Genomic DNA, 12,449 nt, shown 5'->3' on the forward strand with positions numbered 1-12,449 from the left:
GTTGTCCACCATTTATATAAACGATTTGGACTTGGAAATCGGAAGTACAATATCAAACTTTGCAGAAGAAGCCAGTTAATACTGAGGAGTACGGTGACAAAATATAGGAAGACATTAATAAACTTGCAGAATGGGCGTGTAATTGGCAAATGAATTTTAATATAGGTAAGTGTAAGGTATTACATTTTGGTAGGAAGAATAAGGGGGCCACATACTGCTTGGATAATAAGAGTCTAAATGGGGTAGAGGAGCAGAGGGATCTAGGGATACAGATACACAAATCACTAAAAGTAGCGACGTGGGTTAATAAGGCCATAAAAAAGCAAACCAAGCACTGGGGTTCATTTCTAGAGGGATAGAATTGAAAAGCAGAGAAGTTATGTTAAACTTGTATCGAACCTTGGATGGACCACACTTGGAGTACTGTGCACAGTTCTGGTCTCCGTATTATAAAAAGGATATAGAGGCATTGGAGAAGGTGCAAAAAAGATTTACTAGGATGATACCAGAACTGAGAGGTTATACCTATCGGGAAAGATTGAACAGGCTGGGGCTCTTTCCTCCAGAAAAGAGAAGACTGAGGCGTGACATGTTAGAGGTCTTTAAGATTATGAAAAGGTTTGATAGAGTAGTTGTAGAGAAGGTGTTTCCACTTGCAGTGGAGACCAGAACTAGGGGTCATAAATATAAGGTAGCCACTAATAAATCAAATAGGGATTTCAACAACAACTTGCATTTGTATAGCAACTTTAACATAGTAAAAACGGCCCAAGGTGCTTCACAGGAGTGTTATCAAACAAAATTTGACACCGAGCTACATAAGGCAATGTTAGGACAGGTGACCAAAAAGGTAGGTTTTAAGGAGCGCCTTAAAAGGAGGAGAGGTCGAGAGGCAGAGAAGTTTAGGGAGGGAATTCCAGAGCTTAGGGCCTAGGTAGCTGAAGGCAAGGCTGCCAATGGTAAGGCTGCCAACGGTAGAGCTTTGAAAATCAGGGATGCGCAACAGGCCAGAATTAGAGGAGCGCAGAGATCTGGGAGATTCAGGAGAAACTTCTTTACCCAAAGAGTGGTTAGAATGTGGAACTCATTCCCACAAAGAGTAGGAGCATAGATGCATTTAAGGGGAAGCTAGATAAACACGAGGGAGAAAGGAATAGAAGGATATGCTGATAGGGCCAGATGAAGTAGGGAGGGAGGAAGCCTGTGTGGACCTGTTGAGCCAAATGGCCAGTTTCTGAGTTGTACATTCTGTATAATTCTATGCGAATTAAATACTGAGCTATGTGGCAAATACAGTAAAGTGGGAGAGCGAGGAAGTGTTAGCGTATAGTATTCTAGTCAGAAGACAACAGGAGAGCTTGGTCGCTGAGACAGAAGGAGATATTCGAGCCTTGTGGAAAAGGGTCACGAGGCTGACATCCAATATTGGAGCACCTCAGGAAAGGCCGAAGAAACAAGTACTCTTTGGCCTCGAAATGATCGAGAGGTAACTTTGTATAGATAACAAAGGGTGCAGGAAAAGGTAAACGCGAACACGCCTTCAAGCTAAGTACAGTCCCCACCACTTACACCGTCTGTGCTTATTAGGGGCAGCCCCCTATATTGGGCAAATGGTGCCAACTGTTTGCCATCGCTACAGAAGTCAATTACAAAGGTGCCGCTTATAACGTATCGGCTATTTTGGGTAGTTCAAGTAATAGCTCGCACCTCGATAAAAGTGCGATTCACTTAGCGATGTGTGTCATTATGTCCTCTCATGATTTCTCAGACTGTCACCACTCGCCCCCATCCCCTGTTGGCCACTGATCGCCTTCAGGCCTCGGATGGGGGTAATGTTGTGTGGCTCCTTGTCGTGCTGCCTCACGTTGCCTGCCAGCTCCAGGATCTCGGTCGTCGGGTACTCAAAGATGGAGGCCCCAGCCCCTGAAGGTTTTCACCAAAATGTTAACCAATCCCAGAACATAATTCAGACCAAACCAGTTACTCAGACAACTAGTGTAAAAAAAGGTTCTCTCTTTAAATTTCTTGGTCAACGCCTGCTATAAGCGTTGGGGACTGTTGTGATTTTACAAATCTGGCCTCTTGCACATCCCCCGATTTTCATTGCTCCACCATTGGCAGCCGTGCCTTCAGCCGTCTGGGCCCCAAGTTCTGGAATTCCTCCCCTAAAGCTCTCTGTCTCTCTACCCCTTTATGACGCTCCTTAAAACCTACCTCGCCTGTCCTAATATCTCCTCACGTGGCTCAGTGTCAAATTTTTGTCTGATTTCGCTGCTGTGAAGCGCATTGGAACGTTTCACTACATTAAAAGGCGCCGTGTAAATGCAAGTTGTTGTTGTTGATAGGAGGGCAAAGAGCACCGAATCAAATTGGTAAAAAAGGCAAGTTTAGGACGAGTGACGGGAAGCTCTTCCTCGCATGACCAACCACACGTGGGATGGACTTGCAGGTTGGTCAAAAACCCCTGGAATAATTATGAAGCGATTGTAGGGGGTTTCTGGATGGAGGAGTCAGGATGGGTGGAACAGCCGCCATCTTCTGCACCTACCGTGCGAATATCTGAATCTCAACTTAAATATTCACCAGCTGCCTTGCTCTTGTAGGAGCAGCCTAACTCAAGTGACAATTAAATTCTTACCCAGCACATTCACTTCCTTCAGTCCTCCTCCACCTACAAAAACCGCTTCTCCCCCAGACTCCAACACCACATTGGTATTTTGTTAACCCAGCGGGAAGTGATTTGCATGCTGCAGTCAAAAATCTGAAGCCTCCGTGCGTCAATAGCAAAAGTTGGGCGACTGCCAACGATCTGTGGATCAACTGGAAAAGCGGGCAGATTCAAAGGGCGCCCGTCAGCAATGGAAAGGAAACCACAGTGGGATCGCCATAAGAGAGAGAGAAGGAGGTCAAGTGTAGCTGCCCAAGTCAAATTCAAGTCATCACATTCTTGTGCAGTTGTGGAGCTGCATTAAGGCTCATTTCTTCCGGCCATTGTATACCGAGGGACTGCAATCAGGGAAACCCCACCCCGGGCAGAATGTGAAATTCAAATTGATGTAATGTACCTGTAATGAATCTGTAATCAATAATCTGTATTGAGTGTAATGCAATGAGGTACCCTAGAGTGTCATGAACTGTAATTATGTACAATGTGTTCATTGAACTGTACTTGATGTAACCTGCAAATTGTATAATCTGTATAGTGTACGTTTGGAATGTGATATGACAACTGTATTGTACGTATTGCTGCAAATTTTATGAATAAAGTATATTTTAATGAAAAAAAGAGCACAGAAACAGGCCGTTCATCCCAACAGGTCTATGCCAGTGTTTATGCTCCATATGAGCCTCTTCCCACTCTATTTACTCCATCTCACCCTATCAACATAGTCAACAGTTCTGACGAAAGGTCTTCGGTCTGAAACATTAACTCTGTTTCTTTCCCTACAGATGCTGCCTGATTTGCTGAGTATTTCCAACATTTTTTATTCCAACATTGTCAGCTGTGGCTCAGTCGGTAGCACTCTCGCCTCTGAGTCAGAAGGTCGTGGGTTCAAGACCCACTCCAGAGACTTGAGCACATAATCCAGGCCAACACTCCCAGTGCAGTACTGAGGGAGTGCTGCACTGTCAGAGGTGCTGTCTTTCGGATGAGACGGTAACCCGGGGTCCCGTCTGCCCTCTCAGGTGGACCGAATAGATTTTGAAGAAGAGTAGGGGATTTCTCCTGATGTCCTGGCCAATATTTATCCCTCAACCAACATCACAGATTATCTACTCTCTGAGTAAAAGATATTTCTCCTGAATTCCTCATTGGATTTATTGGTGACTATCTTATATTTATGGCTGCTAGATCTGGTCTCCCCCACAAGTGGAGACATCTTCTCTACGTCTACCCTGTCAAACCCCGTCATAATTTTAAAGACCTCGATCAGGTCACCCCTCAGTCTTTTTTTTAAAAAGAGGAAGGAGCCCCAGTTTGTTCAATCTTTCATGATGTTTGTACTCTCACAATTCTGCTATCATCCTTATAAATCTTTTTTGCACTGCCTCCAGTGCTTCTATATCCTTTTTGTAATATGGAAACCAGAACTGTGCACAGTGCTCCAAGTGTGGTCCAACCAAGGTTCGATACACATTTAACATAACCTCTCTGCTTTTGAATTATATTCCTCTAGAATTCCACCTTGCTGTTTGAATATGACCCTTCTCCACCATTAAGATCTAATATTTATTTTTTATTCATTCTCGGGATGTGGGCGTCGCTGACAAGGCCAGCATTTACTGCCCATCTTCTAGTTGCCCTGAGATGGTGGGCCTTTTTTTTGAACCGCTCGTTGCTGTTTGATGCAACTGAATGTGTAACCCCCGGGTTACATTTGCCTCTCCTTAGCCCAGGAGTGCCAAGATATGGTATAGTCGTCAATCAGCTACCCTGACCGAGAATCAGCTAGAAAATCCTTTAATCATCTTAAACACCTCAATTAGATCACCCCTTAATCGTCTATACTCAAGGGAATACAAGCCTAGTCTATGCAATGCTGTCCTCATAATTTAACCCTTTTAGCCCAGGTATCATTCTGGTGAATCTGCGCTGCACCCCCTCCAAGACCAATATCTCCTTCCTGAGGTGCGGTGCCCAGAGTTGAACGCAGTGCTCCAGATGGGGTCTAACCAGAGCTTTATATAACTGTAACATAACTACCACCCCTTTGTATTCTGGCCCTCTTAAGATGAAGGCTGACATATTCCATTAGCCTTTTTAATTATTTTTTGTACCTGTCCACTAGCTTTTAGTGATTTCTGTACTTAAACCTCTAAATCTCTCTGCTCCTCCACAGTTCCTAGCTTCACACCATTTAGAAAATACAATGATTTATCTTTCTTAGGTCCAAAGTGGATGACCTTGCACTTCCCCACACTGAATGCCAGGATGCTGTTGGGCCATACCATTGTCCTCAACAATCCCTGGGCTTGGGGGGGGGGGGGTGGAAAAAGAAAATGGGTAAAAATAAAAATCACATGGCTTTCACACACCTGACAGCTACCCATTAACTCCTGCTGGAAGTGCGTATGTGCGGGCTTCTGGGTAGGACAGGATTGGGCTGCGATGCCCTCACAGTCAATTAGCTTGCCAATACTCACCCCCAAGATGAAGTAACTGGAGTGCTTTCCATGCCCATGGAATTATACTGTAACTCGAGTCAGTGCATTTAGGAAAGATGAGGGAAATTAAGGGAAAAAAACAAAAGTGAGATTCATCAGTACACAACTTCCTGTGTGACTAAGATGGACACTGACTCACTCTGTGGTGAATGAGGATGTATGTCGGAATATTACTCTCAAGTAGAAGGCGAGCAGATTGGAAGCATGCCATTTCACAGGAATCAGGCAGGAAGTGTAGCCAGATACAAGGCAGTGAAAATGCCCTGGAGGAATTTTTGCCACATAGCAATCACAACAGCAATAAGGTAGAAGCCCAAAATGAGTGCACCAAAACACAAATTGTACAAGGAATGTTAATGGACTCACAGGACCTTTGCAAGACCCACATTCATTGGATCCTTTCAGCTAGAGTTCTGTATTTCTGAAATGATTCCCAAAAAGGTGAGACTTGAGCATATAATCCAGGCTAACACTTCAGTACAGTACTGAGGGAGTGCTCCACTGTCGGAGGTGTCGTCTTTCGGGTGAGATATTAAACAGAGGCCCCACCTACCCACTCAGGTGGTTGTAAAAGATCCCAAGGCACTATTTAGAAGAGCAAGGGAGTTCTCCCCAGTGTCCTGGTCAATATTTATCCCTCAACCAACATCACTAAAAAAAAAAATGATCTGGTCATTATCACATTGCTGTTTGTGGGATCTTGCTGTGCGCAAATTGGCTGCCGCGTTTCCTATATTACAACAGTAACTACACTTCAAAACTACTGCGTTGGCTGTGAAGTGCTTTGGGACGTCTCGAGGTTGTGAAAGGCGCTATAGAAATGCAAGTTCTTTCAATATACTATAGAGGTTTCATGAACTGCACTAACACCATTTAAATATTATTCACTGATCACTTGATTGACAAGCTGTAAGTGTTATCAATAATTAACCTCAACGCACTTTGTTCTTGGAGCTGCTCACTCAGACCGAGGTACATTTCCACAGAGACTAACAGCCCTCTCGTTCTTTGCCCAACGAGGAGTCTGAACATCAGAGCCCGAGAGGGACACTCCACTCAGGAGTACAAACGTTAGAGCTTGCTTCATGCAGCTGGTGCAAGTGAATGAGGCGATACGATATGGTTTGAGTGTGAGAGCGAGCGAAGGATAAACACATTAAGCACGTGCCCTTGTTCACTAATGATTACCCCCATCAGCTGCCATTACTGCCACCCCAGTGTCAGGTTGACAGAAACTGTCAGGGCTAATTAAACACACCAGGCGGCACAGGTTAGTTTTGATCAGTCCCCTGCCCTATCGCACTTCAAAATGCATTATTCATAAACTTCCCTTTGCCATCCCATCCATCAACCATGCACAGATGAGGCGCTAAGCACTAAGGAATAGGACTGCAGTCTCAGTGGTAAACAGGAACAGGACACTACAAGAAACATTCTTTTATCCAAAACCTTATCTTGTAGCCCATGGTTCGTGTTGGGCTGCGTTGCACACACATCAGCCACCATCCAGTATCTCAGCTAAGTGCCCATTCTTCATAGGCTGGTCTAGGAAATAAGTATCAGCTGTGACACCGTGGGTAGAACTCACCTCTGAGGCAGATGGTCATGGTCTCACCCCAGAGACTTGCCATATAATCCAAGCTGACACTTCCAGTGCGGTACTGAGGGAGTGCTGCACTGTCAGAGGTGCCGTCTTTTGGATGGGACATTAAACCGAGGACATCTGCCCTCTCAGGTGGGCGTAAAAGATCCCACGGCGCCATTCAAAAGAGCAGGGGAGTTCTCCCCAGTGTTCTGACCAATATTTATTCCTCAATGCGCAAATTGGCTGCCACGTTTCCTACATTACAACAGTGACTACACTTCAAAAAATACCTCATTGGCTGTAAAGCGCTTTGGGACATCCTGAGGTCACGAAAGGCGCTAGAACCATAAGAAATAGGAGCAGGAGTAGGCCATTTGACCCCTCGAGCCTGCTCCACCATTCAATCAGATCATGGCTGATCTACCACATCAACTCCACATTCCCGCCCTATCCCCAGAGAAATACAAGCTCGCTCTTGCTGTTCCGAGTCGGATGGTGGGGGGGATGGGCAATAGTAACCTCTGGAAGAGTGTCCTTCTCCGGGGATGCGACTGCCTGTTCTTCAAAGCATATCTGACAGCTTCAGAAAACCATCACACTTAAGAGGCTCAAAACTACTTGAAAGTCCACATCAGTAGGGTTTCCATTTGCCCACAGTATCTCAGTAGGGGCAAACCCCAATTAATTTAGGCACAGGTTGGATTCCAAGTGTGTATTGGGGTTTGCTGGAGTTTAACCAACGAATGTTGGATTTCGACCAACTAAAACTACCAGCCCTGAGCACCGCTAGGCTTCCCTGTGTTTGTCCAACTCGCACACCGACAGTTTGGAGGGTTAGCTGGGGCCCAGCGGGAAGAATCCTAACGCTCAATGACAGCTCTTTCCCTGTGGGTCCCATCAACCAGCCAGGTGGAGTATTAGAGTCCCACCTACCCAGGGGATCAGCTCACTTCCAACCTCCCATCAGGCAGTCTTGTCATTTTGGAAAAAAAGAGCAAACCATTGCAAATACTAGAAATCTAAACTTAAAACAAAAACACTGGAGAGAACACAGGTTACGTATTTTCTCCTTACACTCGCTGTGCATTGCCAGAACTTTCGATATCATTGTAGTGTCCTCAAAAAGATCCTGGTTACCTTCCCTGACCACCCATTCACCCTATGTCAGCCATGCCTCAGTGGTAACATTCCCGGCTCCGAGTCTCGTCCCACTCCAGGCACTTCAGCACATGATCCAGGCCGACATTCCAGTACAGTTCTCATGGGGTGATTGCCTTTGCGGACAGAAGGGGGGGGAAAGACGGGGAATGGCCGCGGACGGAGGTGGAAGGGGGGGGGGGGGGGGAAGAAAGACGGGGAATGGCCGCGGACGCTGTGGGGGGGGGGGGGGGGGGGGGGGAGGAGAAAGACGGGGAGCGGACGCCGCGGGGGGGGGGGGGGGGGGGGGAGAGAAAAAGACGGGCCGCGGGGGGGGGGGGGGGGGGGAGAGAAAAAGACGGGGAGCGGACGCGGACGGGGGGGAAAGACGGGGAAAGGCCGCGGACCGGGGGGAGGGGGGAGAAAGACGGGGAAAGGCCGCGGACGGGGGGAGGGGGGAGAAAGACGGGGAAAGGCCGCGGACGGGGGGAGGGGGGAGAAAGACGGGGAAAGGCCGCGGACGGGGGGAGGGGGGAGAAAGACGGGGAAAGGCCGCGGACGGGGGGAGGGGGGAGAAAGACGGGGAAAGGCCGCGGACGGGGGGAGGGGGGAGAAAGACGGGGAAAGGCCGCGGACGGGGGGAGGGGGGAGAAAGACGGGGAAAGGCCGCGGACGGGGGAGAAAGACGGGGAAAGGCCGCGGACGGGGGAGAAAGACGGGGAAAGGCCGCGGACGGGGGAGAAAGACGGGGAAAGGCCGCGGACGGGGGGAGGGGGGAGAAAGACGGGGAAAGGCCGCGGACGGGGGGAGGGGGGAGAAAGACGGGGAAAGGCCGCGGACGGGGGGAGGGGGGAGAAAGACGGGGAAAGGCCGCGGACGGGGGGAGGGGGGAGGGGGGAGAAAGACGGGGAAAGGCCGCGGACGGGGGGGAGGGGGGAGGGGGGGAGAAAGACGGGGAAAGGCCGCGGACGGGGGGAGGGGGGGGAGAAAGACGGGGAAAGGCCGCGGACGGGGGGAGGGGGGAGAAAGACGGGGAAAGGCCGCAGACGGGGGGAGGGGGGGGAGAAAGGCGGGGAAAGGCCGCGGACGGGGGGAGGGGAGAGAAAGACGGGGAAAGGCCGCGGACGGGGGGAGGGGGGAGAAAGACGGGGAAAGGCCGCGGACGGGGGGAGGGGGGAGAAAGACGGGGAAAGGCCGCGGACGGGGGGAGGGGGGAGAAAGACGGGGAAAGGCCGCGGACGGGGGGAGGGGGGAGAAAGACGGGGAAAGGCCGCGGACGGGGGGAGGGGGGAGAAAGACGGGGAAAGGCCGCGGACGGGGGGAGGGGGGAGAAAGACGGGGAAAGGCCGCGGACGGGGGGAGGGGGGAGAAAGACGGGGAAAGGCCGCGGACGGGGGGAGGGGGGAGAAAGACGGGGAAAGGCCGCGGACGGGGGGAGGGGGGAGAAAGACGGGGAAAGGCCGCGGACGGGGGGGGAGAAAGGCCGCGGACACGGGGAGGGGGGAGAAAGGCCGCGGACAGGGGGGAGGGGGGGAAAGACGGGGAAAAGGGGGAAAGACGGGGAAAAGGGGGAAGACGGGGAAAAGGTGCTGACGGAGGGAGGAGAAGGAACCAATTACCTGCACTTGGTTCCCTGGGCTTGAGGTAAGCCTCGTAGACGGTGTCCAGGATGAAGTTGCTGAACCCCTCCCTCCTGAAGAACTTGCAGACATAGACCTGGTTGTAGAGGCAGTTGAAGAGGAAGCAGCCACTGATGGCCCGGAGCATGGGGTTGTCCTGTGACTCTTGGGGCCGGTCCTCCAGCAGGACCACATTGCAGTTGCGGGTCCGGCAGCAGATCCGCACACAGTCCCTGGCCCGGTTGACGGTGGGAGATCCCAGGAAGGCGGCCCCGGCGGAGACCGAGTCGTCCGTGTCCAGCACGAAGTCTTCCCGGCCCAGGGTGTAGTGGCTCGGGCAATGGTCGGGGTCGATGGCCCGGCTCCCCTGGAGCAGGTAGAGGAGGCAGGGCAGGAGGGTGAGGAGCCCCGGGCGGAGAGAGCACATTATTGTCGATTCCGCTGCCGTCTGGTCCGTTTCGGCTCCGGGGCTTTTTCCAATGAAACTGAGCGGGGCGCTGGCTCTGCAGGTAAACCCGGAAACCAGCGCTCCAGGTGTGTCAAACACACCCCTCTCCTGCACAACAGGAAGTGTAACCCGACACCCCGGGTCAGGCGCCCCACTCACAGGGTACAAGTGTGAACTCACACTCAGCGACAGGCTGGTCGTGGGGGAGTGTGAACTCACACTCAGCGACAGGCTGGTCAGGGGGGAGTGTGAACTCACACTCAGCGACAGGCTGGTCAGGGGGGAGTGTGAACTCACACTCAGCGACAGGCTGGTCAGGGGGAGTGTGAACTCACACTCAGCGACAGGCTGGTCAGGGGGAGTGTGAACTCGCACTCAGCGACAGGCTGGTCAGGGGGAGTGTGAACTCGCACTCAGCGACAGGCTGGTCAGGGGGAGTGTGAACTCGCACTCAGCGACAGGCTGGTCAGGGGGAGTGTGAACTCGCACTCAGCGACAGGCTGGTCGTGGGGGAGTGTGAACTCACACTCAGCGACAGGCTGGTCAGGGGGAGTGTGAACTCACACTCAGCAACAGGCTGGTCAGGGGGAGTGTGAACTCACACTCAGCAACAGGCTGGTCAGGGGGAGTGTGAACTCACACTCAGCAACAGGCTGGTCAGGGGGAGTGTGAACTCACACTCAGCAACAGACTGGTCACAGGGAAGTGTGAACTCACACTCTGCAAGCATCAGATCATAGGGAGGTGTGAACTCACACTCTGCAAGCGTCTGATCATAGGGAGGTGTGAACTCACACTCAGCAACAGGCTGATCATAGGGAAGTGTGAACTCACACTCAGCAACAGGCTGATCATAGGGAAGTGTGAACTCACACTCAGCAAAGGCTTATCATAGGGAAGTGTGAACTCACTCTCAGCAAAAGGCTGGTCACGGGGAAGTGTGAACTCACACTCTGCAACAGGCTGGTCATAGGGAGGTGTGAACTCACTCAGCAACAGGCTGATCGTAGGGAAGTGTGAACTCACACTCAGCAACAGGTTGATTATAGGGAACAATGTGAACTCGCACTCCAACAGTCTGGTCACAGCTCGAGTGTGAACTCACAATCAGCAAAATGCTGATCATAGGGAGCAACAGGCTGGTCACAGGGAAGTGTGAACTCACACTCTGCAAGAGTCTGATCATAGGAAAGTGTGAACTCACACTCAGCAACAGGCTGGTCACAGGGAGGTGTGAACTCACACTCAGCAACAGGCTTATCATAGGGAAGTGTGAACTCACACTTGGAAACAGGCAGATAATAGGGAAGTGTGAACTCACACTCAGCAACAGGTTGATTATACAGAACAATGTGAACTCACACTCAGCAGCAGTCTGGTCACAGCTTGAGTGTGAACTCACACTTGGCAACAGGCTGATCATAGGGAAGTGTGAACTCACACACAGCAACAGACTGATCACAGGGAAGTGAGAACTCACACTGTGCAAGCGTCTGATCATAGGGAGGTGTGAACTCACACTCCGCAACAAGCTGATCATAGGGAAGTGTGAACTCACACTCAGCAACAGGCTGATCATAGGGAAGTGTGAACTCACAATCAGCAACAGGCCGGTCAAAGAGAAGTGTGAACTCACACTCAGCAACAGGCTGGTCACAGGGAAGTGTGAACTCACACTCTGCAAGAGTCTGATCATAGGGAAGTGTGAACTCACACTCAGCAACAGGCTGATCAGAGGGAAGTGTGAACTCACACTTGCCAACAGGTTGATCATAGGGAACAATGTGAACTCGCACTCAGCAGCAGTCTGGTCACAGCTCGAGTGTGAACTCACAATCAGCAAAGGGCTGATCATAGGGAAGTGTGAACTCACACTCAGCAACAGGCTGGTCACAGGGAAGTGTGAACTCACACTCTGCAAGAGTCTGATCATAGAGAAGTGTGAACTCACACTCAGCAACAGGCTGGTCATAGGGAAGTGTGAACTCACACTTGCCAACAGGCTGATATTAGGGAAGTGTGAACTCACACTCAGCAACAGGTTGATTATAGGGGACAATGTGAACTCGCACTCAGCAGCAGTCTGGTCACAGCTCGAGTGTGAATTCACAATCAGCAAAAGGCTGATCACAGGGAAGTGTGAACTCACACTTAGCAACAGGCCGATCACAGGGAAGTGTGAACTCACACTCAGCAACAGGCTGGTCATAGGGAAGTGTGAACTCACACTCTGCAAGAGTCTGATCATAGGGAAGTGTGAACTCACACTCAGCAACAAGCTGATCATAGGGAAGTGTGAACTCACACTCAGCAACAGGCTGGTCATAGGGAAGTGTGAACCCACACTCAGCAACAGGCTGATTATAGGGAACAATGCAAACTCGCACTCAGCAACAGGCTGGTCACAGCTCGAGTGTGAACTCACAATCAGCAAAAGGCTGATCACGGAGCAAGGATGTGAACTCATACTCAGAAATGGGCAGATCATACAGAA

At 50.7% G+C, this 12,449-nt stretch overlaps 1 protein-coding gene across 1 annotated transcript in view; it reads right to left on the reverse strand.

Moving 5' to 3' along the window:
• Window positions 1-10,098, reverse strand: part of LOC137326299 (kunitz-type protease inhibitor 1-like) — a 52,080-nt gene extending 41,982 nt beyond the window's left edge. The window contains exon 1 of the mRNA XM_067991249.1: window positions 9,508-10,098. Within this exon, the coding sequence (XP_067847350.1) occupies window positions 9,508-9,934 (427 nt within the window). The 5' untranslated portion in view covers window positions 9,935-10,098. The remainder of the gene's footprint in view (window positions 1-9,507) is intronic.
• Window positions 10,099-12,449: the final 2,351 nt, after the last annotated feature.

Source organism: Heptranchias perlo, chromosome 10 (genome assembly GCF_035084215.1).
Source record: "Heptranchias perlo isolate sHepPer1 chromosome 10, sHepPer1.hap1, whole genome shotgun sequence".
Taxonomy (NCBI): domain Eukaryota; kingdom Metazoa; phylum Chordata; class Chondrichthyes; order Hexanchiformes; family Hexanchidae; genus Heptranchias; species Heptranchias perlo.